The sequence below is a fragment of the Haplochromis burtoni genome, unplaced genomic scaffold, assembly GCF_018398535.1.
Source record: "Haplochromis burtoni strain Fernald_Lab_line unplaced genomic scaffold, NCSU_Asbu1 Contig_752, whole genome shotgun sequence".
Taxonomy (NCBI): Eukaryota; Metazoa; Chordata; class Actinopteri; order Cichliformes; family Cichlidae; genus Haplochromis; species Haplochromis burtoni.
The window spans coordinates 43353-58418 of NW_024583113.1; the positions used below are offsets into that span (position 1 = coordinate 43353).

General features: G+C 45.1%; 2 protein-coding genes across 4 annotated transcripts in view; both read right to left on the bottom strand.

Moving 5' to 3' along the window:
- abcg1 (ATP-binding cassette, sub-family G (WHITE), member 1) overlaps nucleotides 1-6124 on the bottom strand; it is a 19079-nt gene extending 12955 nt beyond the window's left edge. Inside the window, exon 1 of one of the 3 annotated variants that reach the window (XM_014330259.2) lies at nucleotides 5984-6124. In XM_014330259.2, coding sequence (XP_014185745.2) covers nucleotides 5984-6046 — 63 coding nt within the window. In that variant the 5' untranslated portion in view covers nucleotides 6047-6124. The remainder of the gene's footprint in view (nucleotides 1-5983) is intronic. The other 2 variants (XM_014330258.2, XM_005950169.3) reach the window with 2 other exon arrangements.
- Nucleotides 6125-7512: 1388 nt separating this feature from the next.
- On the bottom strand, nucleotides 7513-11764 carry spcs2 (signal peptidase complex subunit 2). The gene is made up of 5 exons (XM_005950168.2): nucleotides 11646-11764; nucleotides 10587-10670; nucleotides 9045-9205; nucleotides 8626-8760; nucleotides 7513-8524 (listed from the first exon to the last, which is right to left on the bottom strand). The coding sequence occupies exons 1-5, from the start codon at nucleotides 11691-11693 to the stop codon at nucleotides 8338-8340; spliced, it is 615 nt and encodes a 204-aa protein (XP_005950230.1). The 5' UTR covers nucleotides 11694-11764; the 3' UTR covers nucleotides 7513-8337.
- Nucleotides 11765-15066: the final 3302 nt, after the last annotated feature.

Here is a 15066-nt window from a genome sequence, read left to right on the forward strand (position 1 = left end):
ATCCAACCATCATCATCCACCGTCATCCGTCCACATTATCATCCATCCATCCATCCATCCATCCATCCATCCATCATCATCTGTCCACATCATCTTTCATCCACCCACATCATCATCCATCCATCATCCATCCATCCATCATCATCATCATCATCCATCCATCATCATCATCATCATAATCATCATCATCATCATCATCCATCCATCCACATCATCATCCATCCATCCAACCATCATCATCCATCCAACCATCATCATCCATCCATCCATCCATCATCATCCATCCAACCATCATCATCCATCCACCGATATCATCATCCATCCACCCATCCACCATCCATCCATCCACCATCCATCCATCCACCATCCATCCATCCATCCATCCATCCATCATCATCCATCCATCCATCATCATCCATCCAACCATCATCATCCATCCACATCATCCATCATCCATCCACTGATATCATCATCCATCCACCCATCCACCATCATCCATCCATCATCATCATCATCCATCCATCCACATCATCATCGATCCATCCATCATCCACCCACATCATCATCCATCCATCCATCATCATCATCCATCCATCATCCATTCATATCATCCATCCATCCGACCATAATCATCCTCCCACATCATCATCCATCCATCCTTCATCATCCATCCCACCATCATCATCCACCCAAAATCATCATCCATCCATCCATCATCTATCCTTCATCATCCATCCAACAATCATCATCCACCCAAAATCATCATCCATCCATCCTTCATCATCCATCCCACTATCATCATCCATCCACGTCATCCATCATCCATCCATCCATCCACCCACATCATCATCCATCCATCCATCATCCATCATCATCCATCCACATCATCCATCCATCCACCCATCATCCATCATCATCCATCCACGTCATCCATCATCCATCCATCATCCGTGTACATGTTTTTTTCAGTGTGTTGCTAAAATAAAAGCTGAACCTAAGCTGTACCACAGAGACTTGGTAAAAGCTTACAGATTTTGGTAAAGCTGGTCCTGTACACACAGTATCACAGACTCTCGCCTGGATGATGCACTCACATATTTCTGTAGTCCTTGCTCTAATCTAAGCCTCAGTCACACTAGAACTAAACAATGTTCACTCCGCTGAATCTTTGTTTTTTCAAGTCTCATGGTAAAGCAACTGATAACAGCACAGGACAGAGAAGACCACTGACAGCTGGAGAGCCACGAAGGTGAATGAAAAAAATATGACTGTGTATAGCGTTTACAGTTTAAACCATTGAAGCGTGTGTTGGTGTGAAGAGAAGCTGAATGAATTCACTCATCAGGGCAGGCGGGTTTCCTGCATGAATGGTTAGCTCGCGACTGTAACCTGATTGTAGGTGCAGCGGTGAGATCAATGAACCTTTGAGGGGTCGGTGGTCAAAAAAGTGCTCTAGGAGCCATTGTTTGTTGTTGTTACCTTATGTGGTCACTTTTTGTGTTTTAACAGTATGGCATGTTTTTATGGTAGACACATGTAATTAGAGTCAGGTGTTGTTGGTCAGAAGGAGCAAACGGTTTGGGGCCGCTGATAAGAGTCTGCTGAACAACAAATGCAACTGATGGAAAGCAATAAATGTGTTAAACAGGCAAGATAAGTATGGCTGGAGTTATTGGACCAAGTTTCATTCATAATAGTGGCATTGCGTCACCTCTGCCAACGAACACCTCGGTAGCTTCAAGCGTAGGCTTAGCCTCTTGTGATGGCCAAAACCATGGCCGCACTAAAAGTGGGCAACTCTTACATATTTTAATTCATTCCTTCATCTAAACACAATCACACACTTTGGTTTGCAATAGGTTTATTGACTGGTTTGAACACATTTGTTCTATTCGCAAGCGCGTACATTTAGTTTACTTATATATTCATACCAATTCATTTCTGATTTTTGGTTTGATTGTGACTAATCTTTGTCTCTTTTACTGGTTTCTTACCTGCCATCATCCCTGGCATCTTTTGTTGCCAGACAAAAGATATTGGCCAGTGTTTAAAAAACTTGAATACATAGATGGGCTGACTGGACCACACCACCACTTCCTGTTGAAGGGGGCAGAATGTGTATTTTCTTTAGTTAACCTCCTAGGACCTGGCGTCCACATATGTGGACATCGCATTTTGGGTTAGACTAAAATACTCAATTTTGCTCTACAACGGCCTGATATCCACTTATGAGGGCATTATACTGATACTGTTCTATCAAAATTTTAAATGAATATCCTCATATGTGGCTCTCATTTTTCTTAGAAAAATAAGACAGCTGGGATAGGCTCCAGCGCCCCCGGCAACCCTGAAAAGGATAAGCGGAAGCTAATGGATGGATAAAAATCAGGTAAAAAAATCTGGTAATTTTTACATTCATTGGGTCCCAATCAGCCCAGATATCAAAGAGAAATTAAAAATGCTGCCGTGGAAGAGTTCGGGTCTTAGGAGGTTAAACATGTTTTTGTAGTTAACTAGATATCTGAGTTTAATGTTTTTGATTTCCTTCTTTGCTGTTTAGTTTATTAACAAACTGAACTGCATCGTTTTTGTGGTATGTGATTGTGTTTAGTTGTTGCTGTTTTGTCATAGTGGTCTGATCAGCCATTATATATACCATCCATCCATCCATTCGCTTCCGCTTATCCTTTTCAGGGTCGCGGGGGCGCTGGAGCCTATCCCAGCTGTCATAGGGCGAGAGGCGGGGTACACCCTGGACAGGTCGCCAGTCTGTCGCAGGGCCAACACACAGGGACAGACAACCATTCACACTCACATTCACACCTAGTGGCAATTTGGATTATCCAATTAACCTATCCCCACAAGCTGCATGTCTTTGGACGGTGGGAGGAAGCCGGAGTACCCGGAGGGAACCCACGCAAACACGGGGAGAACATGCAAACTCCACACAGAAAGACCCGGCCTGATGGTGGAATTGAACTCAGGACCTTCTTGCTGTGCGGCAACAGTGCTAACCACCGTGCTGCCATGCTGCCATTATATATACCTTTGTGTGTCATTTCCTGTTTGGGTCAGTTATGTTTGTTTGGGCAGTCGTTTCACATTTCTTTGGCTGAGTTTAGTTTTTTTTATGAGCTCAACATTTTTGTTTTGTAGATATAACTTTTTGGGTTAAATAAATGAAAACCTGTTTTTCTAACTCCTTGTGCAGTACAGTGAGAGCGCGCCGATAATAGAGTTTCGAACCTCTATCCCTCCTTAAAAAGCTGACTGAGGAGCCTGCTGGTTGTGATTGTCAGCTCTCATCCTGCAGAGCCGAATGTTTGTTGTCTGGGTTTGTTGATTCTCTACATGTTTTCCAGCAGGCCTGGACGCAGACGTGGATGTTGTCAGATTAGCCGTCAGCTAGTCCGGTGTTGTTCCTGTAGGACGGCCATGTGTGACTGACCTGACCCAAACGAGGCACTAATCTGCCTTCGAGCAGGAGGTAACTGTCGGGCAGAGCTTAGTCACCGAGCTAAAGAACAGGCTGAGTGCAGGATTTAAACTGAGCACCCGGCTGCTGTGATTCAGCAAAACTATTGCCATGGTCACCATGGTAACCCTTATCATTGATTTCTTCACTCTCAGTACTGAGATCTAAATTACAATTGAGGATTATCTGCGGGTCTTCACAAACTGAATATAAAGGTCAGTATCAGAGGTTTCTCACTCCGCGTGATGAAGCATGCCTGAGATGTCTCTTGCGCCATGTTGGTTCTTGTTTTCAGGAAGTGACCATATTTGGATGAGAGGAAGGAGCACTAAGTTAAGAGCTAGTTATCAGTCTACAGACACAGATACCTGCTAATCAATAACAAAATCCCACAGTTTCCCTCATTAACCCTGGAGCTCAGTTTGTTACTACGGCAACCTCACAGCAGACATATTATTGGTCACAGGTGTTTGATGTCACCTGTCAGCCAAAGTTTGAGAAAACAATTTAAAAACAAAAATGATTTCTTGCCTGGGAGTTTTTCCATCTTTGTTTTTTTGGCTCATCTAACATTTTTCAGACGTCTCCATTTGTCTGCTTAAAAAACTACCAAATAACTTTCCTGTCATTACTCATCACTGCAGCATGAACAGCTTTACATCACTGACTCATGTTGAGAATATTTTTCTATGTGGAAGTGATGCTTTTTGTAAAACTCGAGCAGAATAGGAATACATACACATAACCAATAATTTGTGACCACACAGACAGGAGCAGAGATAATCCTGAGCTCAGAAACATATAAACATGTGACTAAACAAAGAGCTTTTCAGGAAATCAGAAGATTTCAGGATGTTTACGAGTAAACTTTGTGTGTGCAGCAGTAAAGGAAGTACAAGTACCTGTGGATCACCTCATAAATTGACTGCAACATAAGTATAATCTGAAAACTGTACTTAAATTACTGTATTTTATTCCTCCGGACAATTGTACTGCTGGAGCATCGAGACACCTGCAGCAACAGATGAATGTGTTCCTCCATTTGATTTGTAAAAGTTCTTAAAGTAGTGAGAAACCTTTGTTGTGACTCATCGTTTCAGCCCATAAACTGTACGATTTTAACATCATCCCATTTTTACAAGTTCTCCATGGTTTGTGTAAAAGTCTTAGTAAAAGACTCAATGGAGGAACAAGTACCACAAATTTATACTCAAGTATTAAGTAAATGTACTTACACGTGTTAAGAAAGGAGAAAGGCTTCTAACCTCCCAGCACGAGTCCGCTCTGTGAGAGCTACTAAACTTTCAAAACTTCCAGTCATGGGCGTGGCTACTGGAGCCCCGCCCCTGCGTGGAATTTGATTGTCACACCCCGAAACAGTGCTGTGACATCATCACAGCCCGGGCAGACATTAGGAGGGGCCACAAGGAGGTCTCGATTATAACTGCACCTCCTCCAGCAGAGGCAGCAGTGAGTCATGATGTTTGGTCTCTGTGGATAATCTCAGCCATCATAACAACGGTACGCTGCGAGGGTGTTTAAATTGTAGGAAGTCTTAAAGTTTGCATTGTCAGAGGCGTGGCCTTTTGACTGACAGGTGGATGGTGACACAGGCGGCTGCAGCTGCAAGTTTCACTTGAACCTTTTGGAGCATTTTTAATGATACTATCTGACCAATAATATCGCTGCTGTGAGGGTACTGTACTCACAGACAGTCAACGAAGGCTGCGCTCCAGTGTCGGTGATGTTACTGAATTAGCATCATCTGTATCAGCGTCATGCTCCATACAGTCTCACCAAGCTGGCTAGCATTAGCACGCCTCCCTCTCGTTTACGTCTGGGTAAAAAACAACGCTGTGGTGGTTAAACGCTAAAATGTGAATCCTGAAACGAATGAGTGATTTCAGTGTGCTTACTGCCATCTATTATATACAGTCTTTGTCCCTGCAGATTTACGATTTAAGCCGGAGCATTATTTAGCAATGTTCGAAGTTTTGGTTTAGTACATATATTTGCCCCTCATTTAAAAAATCCTGTAATCAACCCGTGTGTCCACCCTGACTCCATTTTCACTATAGCCCAACATTTCATGCAGTAGGTTTCCAGTCTTGGCAGTCACTGTGTTAGAGAAACAATCCCAACAGAGGCACTAACACCCCAGCACTACAGAACTGCCCCTTCAGTGCGTGAACACAGAAACGATGAGGATAACCCCGCAGTATCATTCAAGTTAAAATCATATTATCATCATGAGAGGAACTCTGCTCATATCATCAGGACTCTCCTCTTCCTCCCTGAGGAGCTGACCTTGGTGCAGTGGAGCTGCAGGACTGTTAACTTCTTTAAAACCCAAACATGTGAGATTTGCTGAGCCTCACACAGCTGACCGTCACATTCAGGCTGATTCCCACACAGGTCTCGTTGCTTAGAAAGCTGTTTCCTTTCCTTAAACCAGCAGGAGACACAGAGGGTCACCCCTCATCATACCTCTGGAGTCCTCATACTCACCATGATGATGGAGTTGGTGACAGTGGGGTTGTGGACGGACCAGGCAGCCATCAGACAGGCCATGGCCGAGAGACAGCAACACTCTGACACACATCTGATCAGTGCCTCACTGACAGGCAGCAGCCTGCACTCATGGCCCTGCCCCCTCACCACTAACCCCACCCCTGTCTGGTGGCCACACCCCTCTCTGTGAGCAGTGAATAACATCAGTGGTGCTGCCTTAAAGAGAACAATTTAAAAACATGTACAATAATCTGCCAGCGTTTTTTTTATTATTTGTGTTTGTCACCTAAAAACAAACAAACAAAAAATTTCCACAGGTGCTCTACCCACAGCCTGTAAATAACAGATGGACACTGCCACCTGGATAATGTCAGATTAACGGGAAAACAGACCAAATTTAAGCACGCTCATTTATGATGAAGGTCTTTAGACCGATGATCCCAAACACTCACCGCAGAGCTCCCTCTGAGTCTGCTGGGGGCTTCTTCCTGTCGTGCTTACACGCGGTTGTCTGATTGTTGTTGTTTCTGTGTTATTTAGCTTAATGCTAACCCAGCAGCCGTGTGCCGGGCTGACTCCAACAGTTTACATTTGAACCAGTTTGACCTCATTATGGTTAAAAACTCCTGTGTTTCACATAAATTTTGTGTTTGAGCAGCTTCAGCCTCTTGGACCCTGAGCATTTTAGCTGCCACCATCTTGGTTTTGGGGTGGAGTCTCAGAGGCCATTTGAAGACATGTGAGTATCAGACGGTCTCTACATCATCAGCACGAATGTTGCGTACGATTTTATTTGACGTAACTTTGTTCAGTTTGGTTTCTGCAGACTGAAGCCAAATATGAGGTTTGGAGTTTGACATGTTTTTATCAGGAAATCTTTAAAAGCTTTGATTTCATTGTTTCACGTCGTGAGCTCTGAAATGTTTTACAGTTCAAAGAGCAACTTTAGTTTCAATCTCTGTGCTGCAGACTGAGTCAGGTTAAAATGTAACTGCATCCATCCATCCTCTTATCCTTGACAGGGTCATGGTGGGGGTGGAGCCTATCCCAGCTAAAACTTGCAGGAGGCGGGGCACACCCTGGACAGGTCGCTAACACAGAGAGACAGACAACCATTCATACCTGTGAATGGACGGGCCAGGCAGGCGAATCAAACTCAGGACCTTCTTTAAATTGAAATCAGCATCGTTTTGCTGTCAGTTCAGACGTCGCTGCTGGAAAACTGAACCTCATCAACGCCTGACGGCGCTCAGAGGCACAGACAGGAAGTGCTCAGACCCTCCACGTGTCCAATCACTGACTCTTTAAGAGAAACCGTGTGAACAGTGTTGGAGCTGCACGCCGGCTGCTGCCTGTGGACGCGAACGTCAGCCTGAGTTCTCCACCTGCTGGTCGGACAGCGGTGCTGCACCACAAACACCTCCACACAAACCAAAGCCACACCCAGAGGTTGCTGACCAGGTTCACCTGTGCAGGTGACCCTGTGGGGGCTGAGAGCTGAACTCAAAGTGAGACACACATCCAGATGTTTCTCTAACAAGATCCAAGTTTAATGTTTTTTTTAACACAGAGAAAGCATCTGAGAATAAAAAACTTTCAAAATAAAGGTCTGATCAATGTCCACTTCCTGTTGTACGGCACCAACACGTCAGCCAGTGAGCCGACGCGCCGGTTAGTTCACCTGCTGCTGCAGTTCAAACTGATTCTCACATCACAGAGAAAAAAATGACGAAAACTTTACTTTTTTTTAAACACTGAAAATATCACATTTTATTTTTAAACCGTTGGCCATCATTAGCTGCTTATTCCCCACCTCCGTGACCCTTACGTAAGGCTCCGCCCACCACAGCCATGTCACACAGCGGTCCTTAAACCTTTAATACTTGGAGACCCGGTGAAGACGCATTGAGTCTCAGGTTGTTTTTAAATAGCTGAAATGTTCCTAACCTAAACCTGACCTTTGACCTCTGAGTGACAGTTAGCTGTGACAGGAAAATAAACCCTTCAGAGTGGAGCTGAGCCTCTGACTCTGGTCTCTGTCCCTCCTGAAGTTCACTGGTTTCTGATCATTCCCACTCTCAGAGCATGAGTGGGCAACACGGACCTGTGACTCCGCCTGCTGCCGAGTCTGTCTAATAAAGGAGCGGCCGCCGGTTTGCGGCTGAGCGTGCTGACCTCCGGGGTTGTTCAGAGTGTGGTGGTAAAAACAGACAGACTGCAGATTTCAGATTTTTAATATGAATGCATGAATAAGTTTCCTCTGGCAGCTCCTGATGGAGCCGGCGCTGAAACCAGTGAACTCTGAGGAGGAACAGAGGAGGCAGACTCACACCACGTTTGCTTCCCGTCTTTTATTTGGTCTTCTTGTCGGCGGCGAGCGTGTCGTGCAGTTTAGAAACGCTCTTCTCAAACTGGTCCATCACCAGCGTCCCGTGTTCGTCGAAGAACGCCGACACCGACTTGGTGAAGTCCGCCTCTCTCGACTTCTTGGACTTCCCGTCGGAGAAGGACACCCGGAGCGTGTACTGGTCGTCAAACCTGGAAAACACCGACGCAAACTGATCCACTCTGAGTCCATCGCAGATGAGGAAATGTGCAGACTGCTGGGGGTTGCTGGTTTGATTCCCATACTCACTGACCGTTTGAGGGAGGAGGAGAGCTGCCAGATGTGGTCTGGATCCATCCCAGCTGGATCCTTCTGCATGGCCACCAGGAAGATGTTCTTCTCTTTGTAGGAGGTGTACAGCGTGAGGATGCCCATCATGATGAAGTACGTGAGGAAGAGGAGTTAGGGAAAGCCAACACGCTCATCATCATCATCATATTAGACGGAATCATTTCTACAAACGTTTGTTTTTGTGTTTCAGTGACATTCATGAGACTTTCGGTGTTTTTAATATGTAAAAACATTTTTACGTTTTTCTCTTTCATCTGTCGTTTCTGAATTTTGAATCTTATTTCAACATTTTTCCCCTCACATGTTTAACATATGACACACTGTGAGTTCACCATCTTATTTTTTAAAAGCAGAGGTGAGATGTGTCCGGCTGAAGGATATGAGATGACGCAGCAGGCGAGGACGGGTCTGGACTCGGGGAAGGGGTGCAGATAGTCCCAGACCAGAGCCAGCATGGCAAACAGACAGGACACAGTGCAGATCAGCAGGCGCCCGTCGACCAGCTGGAAGTTCTCCAGGTAACCGTACTTCTCCAGCAGCACCTGCAGAGGGCCCAGAGGTCATAGATAGGTCATATCGATATGAAGTTTAGCCAAACAAGGTGAACAGCAGCTTTCCTTCACATGCGTTCATGACTCATCGCGATGAGTGAAAAATCCCAGCCGGCAGTGAAGCTCTCACACGCATGCTGGCTTTATGCTGCAAACATCATTCAAAGCTTAAACAAGTGACGAAGTTTCGACTGTAGCTGTGTCCATAGACTGCGTCCTCCGAAGACCGAGAAGACCAAAGAGCGAGGCTGTGAAATGTGACGGTCCAGCCTTCAGTTTTGTGTCACCGCTGTCTGGGTGGAGTTTAATGAACTCGCCGTCTGCTCCTTGCTGTCTAAAATATAACAGGACACCGGAGTAAACTCTCGACCGTCTCACACTTCTGTTCAATCAGTTTTCTGTTTGACGTTTATTCAGCTGTGTGAAAACTAACTTTAATCTCAGCCACACAGATTCACTCAGGAACAAATAAAACGCTGAAAGAAGACAAACAATAACATCTTTAGGTTGTCTAAGTGACTCATATATCACGTTTAACCTGAGTAGCAAAAGTCCGCGGTGATCTGAAAGCGATCCTCCGGGAGTTGTGCCGTTCTCGGCGGCTTCAGTGACCCTCGAGCTCCCGGTCAGCTGTCGAGCTGGTGGGTAACAGACTGGTGGGTAACAGACTCTGAAAACGTTGAAGCACTTTTACAAATATGTGGCGTCTTCATAAACCGAGCAGATATTTGAAGTTTTCACAGCTGCTTTCTCTGAAAATATGTTAAAAGTTTATTTTGTGACCCAGAAAGATTAATAACAGTAATATTAAAACTTAGTAGCGGCCGCCATTGTTGGAAACTGGAGTTTGGCTGGGCCGCGCTATGAATTCTGGGATATGGTGGGCCACGAAGGACACACCCGACACATCCTTCAAATTCGGGGAAAAGGAGGACGCATTTGTCGGCTGCATTCGGAGGAGTCTACGAATTTGGACAGCCTTCGGCGCGTCGCTGTGACGTAATCGGTCTACAAATGCGGCCTCAGGAGGAAGCAGCCCAGGAATTTGGACACGCCCCCTGTGTGAATCTGACGTCATCAGCTAAAATCCGACCAATGAAATTAGCTCCTTGAAGAAACACTGCTCAGGTTGCTTCAAACGTAGGAGTTCCCTCCTCCCACCTTCACACAGCTGCAGTTCTCCACCCTCCTCTCATCTGAGTGAACCTTTCCTGTTTACTTTTACTTAAAACATCTTGCTCTAAACCAGAGTCATTCATGTCTCCGAAACATGGACGTAAACTGCTGGAACGTTTCAATGAGAACAAGTAACACATGCGGCTCATGTTTGAATATTTGCTGTTAACATGTGGATAAAAATAATAAATTAAACCTTCTTCGCAGCGTCATCCAAGGAGTTCTTCACCGCTGCTCCATCCCATTTATCAATCTTCACCGGCTTCTCGTCGATCCTCCACTGAAACACAAACACAGCAGTTTAATCGACAGTTTCCATCTGAAGATCAGGCTAACATAAGCACGGAGGCGGCGACTGCAGCTCTTCTCAGCGAGAGTTCATGTTGAGGGCGGAGACATCATCTTCCTGTCATCGTATGATGGAAGCTAAAGAAATCTGAGCCTTAAAATGAGTTTCTAAAAAATGGGCTTAAAGAATATTTGCATGTTAAAAATCTGGAGGGGACGAGATCAACAGAGAGGTTTTGGAGGCTCGTCGCAGTCCAAAAACTGAAAGAAGACAAAGACCAGGGCGCCATCAAACACAGACCATCAGACCGGAAACAAGATACATGCTCTTACAGTGAAGGGCGCCTGATCGCAGGTCAGCTGGTGACTTCCTGCTCTACGCCCCCCACTGTGTCTGACACCAGCAGTTTAAAAGCCATGTTTGCTTTAATGCAGGAAGTGACCCAGAAACGTGCTCCAGGAATTAACCGCCCCCCCTCCGCAAAAGAACAAGAGTTATTGTGCCCACGTGCAGCGCCACCTGCTGCAGATGTTTTACCTGCTTCATGTGTGGAAACGTAAAGCTTCATTCTGAAGCACGCCTCCTGCACTCCTACATCACCTGTTTAACAGACGGGTGAGTTTAGTTGAACTGTCTGTTTCCGGTTTGGTGCAGCTGTTTAACAGCTGGAAGCAGGAAATAGAACAAACCGCTGAACTTTGACCTCTAATAACGGTTTATTTCCCACGCAGAGGTTAAACTCGGCTCTCAGCTTCATGCTCAACTTTGTTTTTATTTTGTTTTCATTCTGAATGTATCCACTTTAGCTCGTTAGCATTAGCTTAGCCCCTTAGCGGCGGCTCACACAGACACACACCGAGCCGCACAGCAGCTGCAGCGGGGACATAGACCTCCCAGCTCCGGGACACAGACCCTCCCCGCAGGGGTTCATCCTGCTCAGGAGAATCCGTTCACGCTTTTACTCACTTTCTCCAGCAGCCCGCTCTTTCTGTTCCCCGCAGCTGCAGCCGCCATCTTCTCTTCCGCTACAAACACGGCTCTGTGACCTGGATGCAGCCGATTGGCTGTCCACCAAAATCATAGCGCTCGACGCGCATGTCGTCACCACGTCTGCAAGCGTGGCCGAGACAGCTGCGGCGTGCGCGCTCATGTGGAAAATACAAACGACTCAAAAATGAAATGAATAAAAACGAGGTTCAGTTTTTAGCGAACAGCCAGGAGGCCTTTATTTAGAGAATCTGACACCTTAAAGCGCGTATGCTACCGCTGTATATAGTGTATTATCTTACTGAGTTTATATTTGTTTGTGTTTTATCTGTATCTTTATCCTTCTGGTATCTACCTGAGCAGAGGCAACGCAAAACAAAAACCCGCCGTGGAATCAATGAAGTCTTATCGTATCTCTTATAACTTACTGAAGGCCTCCATTTTGAAAATCTCAAAGTAATTTTTTGTCAAAAACCACATGTGCAGAACATACTCGGGAATTTTAAATTGCAGTGCTCCCACAGCCCTCAGTGTTACACTAAAACAGATTACAGTGTTATACACACACAACAGAGTCCAACACAATCCAAGAGTTTGTGTGCAGTGTGTGGGGGGTCAGAGGTGGATGCAGGTCTGGAGTTGGTGTGTGTGAGAGTTCAGCATCCTGACAGCCTGATGGATGAAGCTGTCTCTCAGTCTGCTGGTTCTGGGCCCGAGGCTCTTCAGTCTGATGGCAGCAAACTGAAGAAGCTGTTGGACGGATGGGTGGAGTCTCTGTGATGCAGAGAGCTTTCTGGATGAGGCGGATGCAGCAGATGTCCTGGAGGGAGGGAAGAGAAGTACCCATGATCCTCTCCGCTGCTCTCACTACCCGTTGTAGCTGTTTCCAGCAGGAACCAGTGCAGGATACCACACAGTGATGCAGCTGCTGAGGATGCTCTCCACGGTGCCTCTGTAGAAGGTGCTCATAATGGGGTTGAGGCTCTCGCTGCCCTCAGTTTGTGGAGGAAGTAGAGTCACTGTTGGGCTTTGCTGACCAGTGATGCTGTGTTTTCTCACCAGGAGAGATCTTCTGAGATGTGCACACCCAGGAACTTGGTGCTGCTTACCCTCTCCACAGCAGCACCATTAATGGTTAGTGGGGTGTGCAGGGTGTGAGTTCTCCTGAAGTCTATGCTGATCTCCTTAGTCTTCTCCACATTCAGGGACCGGTTGTTGTTGCTGTACCACTCAGCCAGATGGTTAGCTTCACTCCTGTCGTGGAGTGAAGCTAAGAGAAGCAGTCAACGGAAAGATAATAGCACTGTTTTAACGGCACTGTCTTCCAACTGCGTCCAAATGCAGCAATTCATTTACTCAAACTCATAACAGAAAGAAAGAACGGCAGCAGCCGATGTTCAGAAAAAACACAAGCTTTTATTTAGATAGAAACCACAATGGAAAGAAACAAAGAGAAACTGGCTTCTTTTTTCCACTGTAACGGTTTTTATCTATATTACACACTCAACAAAATTCAGCACAAAGTAAGTTAAAAATCAAAATGTCTCTTCCAGCGAAGATTAAAAAAAAAACTCAGAGGCAAAATTAAGTCTTTTGTGTGATTTGGCGAATCTCAAATAAATAAATGAATAATAAAGTAGATACATTAATACTTGGGCCGCCACAAACGATTATAGTCGACTAGTCACCGATTATTTTTGCGATTAGTCCACTAATCAGATCATCATCCATTGGACGTACAACTACAGCTTATTGCACCAGCAGCATCTGCTCTTATATAACTATCATTAGCTTACAGCTTTAAGTGTTTAAGGTGCTAACTAACAATAAAGACAAGATGATAGTTTATTAAACTTCACCAAAACAATCTGCAAATTTCATTAAAATTTAATAAACTCCTTGCTATCTAAAATATAACAGGACACCGGAGTAAATTCTCCAGCATCTCACACTTCTGATAATCAGCTGTCTGCTTGACGTTTATTCAGCTGTGTAAAAACTATAACTTTAATCTCAGCCAAACCGATTTACTCAGGAACAAATAAAATACTACAAAAGCCAAACAATAACATTTTTAAGTTATCTCAGTGACTCATATATATTTAACCTGAGTAGCGAAAGACGGCGGTGGGTTTGAAAACGATTTGCCGGGAGTCCGATGTTCTCACGGCGCTAGTGACCTAGCCCCCGGCTAGCTATCGAGCTAGTGGGTAACAGACGTCTCCGAAAACGTCGGAGCGCTTTTGAAAATATGCGGTGTCCTGATAAACTGAGCAGATATTTGAGGTTTACACAGCTACATTCTCGCCTGAAAATATATTAAACGTTTATTTTGTGACCCAGAAAGAATAATAAGACTAACATTAAAACTAACTAGCTGCCGCCATTGTTGGAAGCCGCGCTATGAATTCTGGGACACAGCTGCTTCTTCTTCTTCGGGGTTTAACGGCAGCTGGCATCCTTGTACATGCAGTGCTGCCATCTTCTGTTTCAGTCCGTTATTACACTCTTAAATCCTGCTACTTATTCCTGCGTCTTTTGGGATCTTACAAAGCTTCAAACGACGCGTCGACTATTAAATCAGTCGTCGACGATTTTGATAGTTGATGTAATCGTGACTAGTCGACTAATCGTGGCAGCCCTACTTAATACCAAAACAATCGAGAAGTGGAGGTAAAACATTCCCTCTAAACAAAACGTATAAATTCTAAAGGCACAAATCAGTGCGTGCATGATTACATTGCTCCGCCCATCAAAAAGTCTGCGCCTGCATATCACCTATTGTCGGCCGGAAAACTTTTACACATGCATGAGCACGTTTGCTGGTCGAGTTGAACTGTGCTGTCGTGACTGTCATTGTTAAGATCTGAAACAATTTCTGAGCACCGTGGTGGATGTTTTTTAAATTAACTTGGGGCTTTTATCTTTGAAAATGCTCATTAACACATGTTGGCAACATCCAAAAAGTAAGTGGAGGGCTTTATTTTGAAAACAAAAGAAGAACTTTTGCAAACCACATCTCACTCTGATACTTCCTGTCCCACAGCGCTGTGGAGCTCAGCCAGAATGAAACACTGTTTTCAATGATGTTCTAATGTTACAGGCTTTGCTGGTTTCTATTTCACTAAACTCTCTGTGAATATCAGACTTCACAGCAGCTGCTTTACAGCATCCTTCATTTTGATTTGGGGAATGAAACATGGAGTAACTGAGTTTGTAGCATCACCTTCAACCTGCTGAGTTTTTGATGGCGATATTGTTTGCAGTTGATGGAGGACGTCCTGCTGCACTTCCTGCTTCTTCTTACCAATCATCGGCAATCTGCGGGACGCTCAGGTGAGCGTCTCAGGTGAGCCCTGGGCTTCAGATCACTGAGTGAAGAGAAGACAGGACACAAGCC

Bases quoted from the DNA above. Each gene is read 5' to 3' on its own strand.
- spcs2 (XM_005950168.2), bottom strand. From the start codon at position 11,693: ATGGCGGCTGCAGCTGCGGGGAACAGAAAGAGCGGGCTGCTGGAGAAA. The intron at 10,671-11,645 runs GTGAGTAAAAGC...TTTGTGTTTCAG, and splicing joins AGAGCGGGCTGCTGGAGAAA to TGGAGGATCGACGAGAAGCC. The intron at 8,525-8,625 runs GTCAGTGAGTAT...GGTGTTTTCCAG, and splicing joins CTCTCCTCCTCCCTCAAACG to GTTTGACGACCAGTACACGC.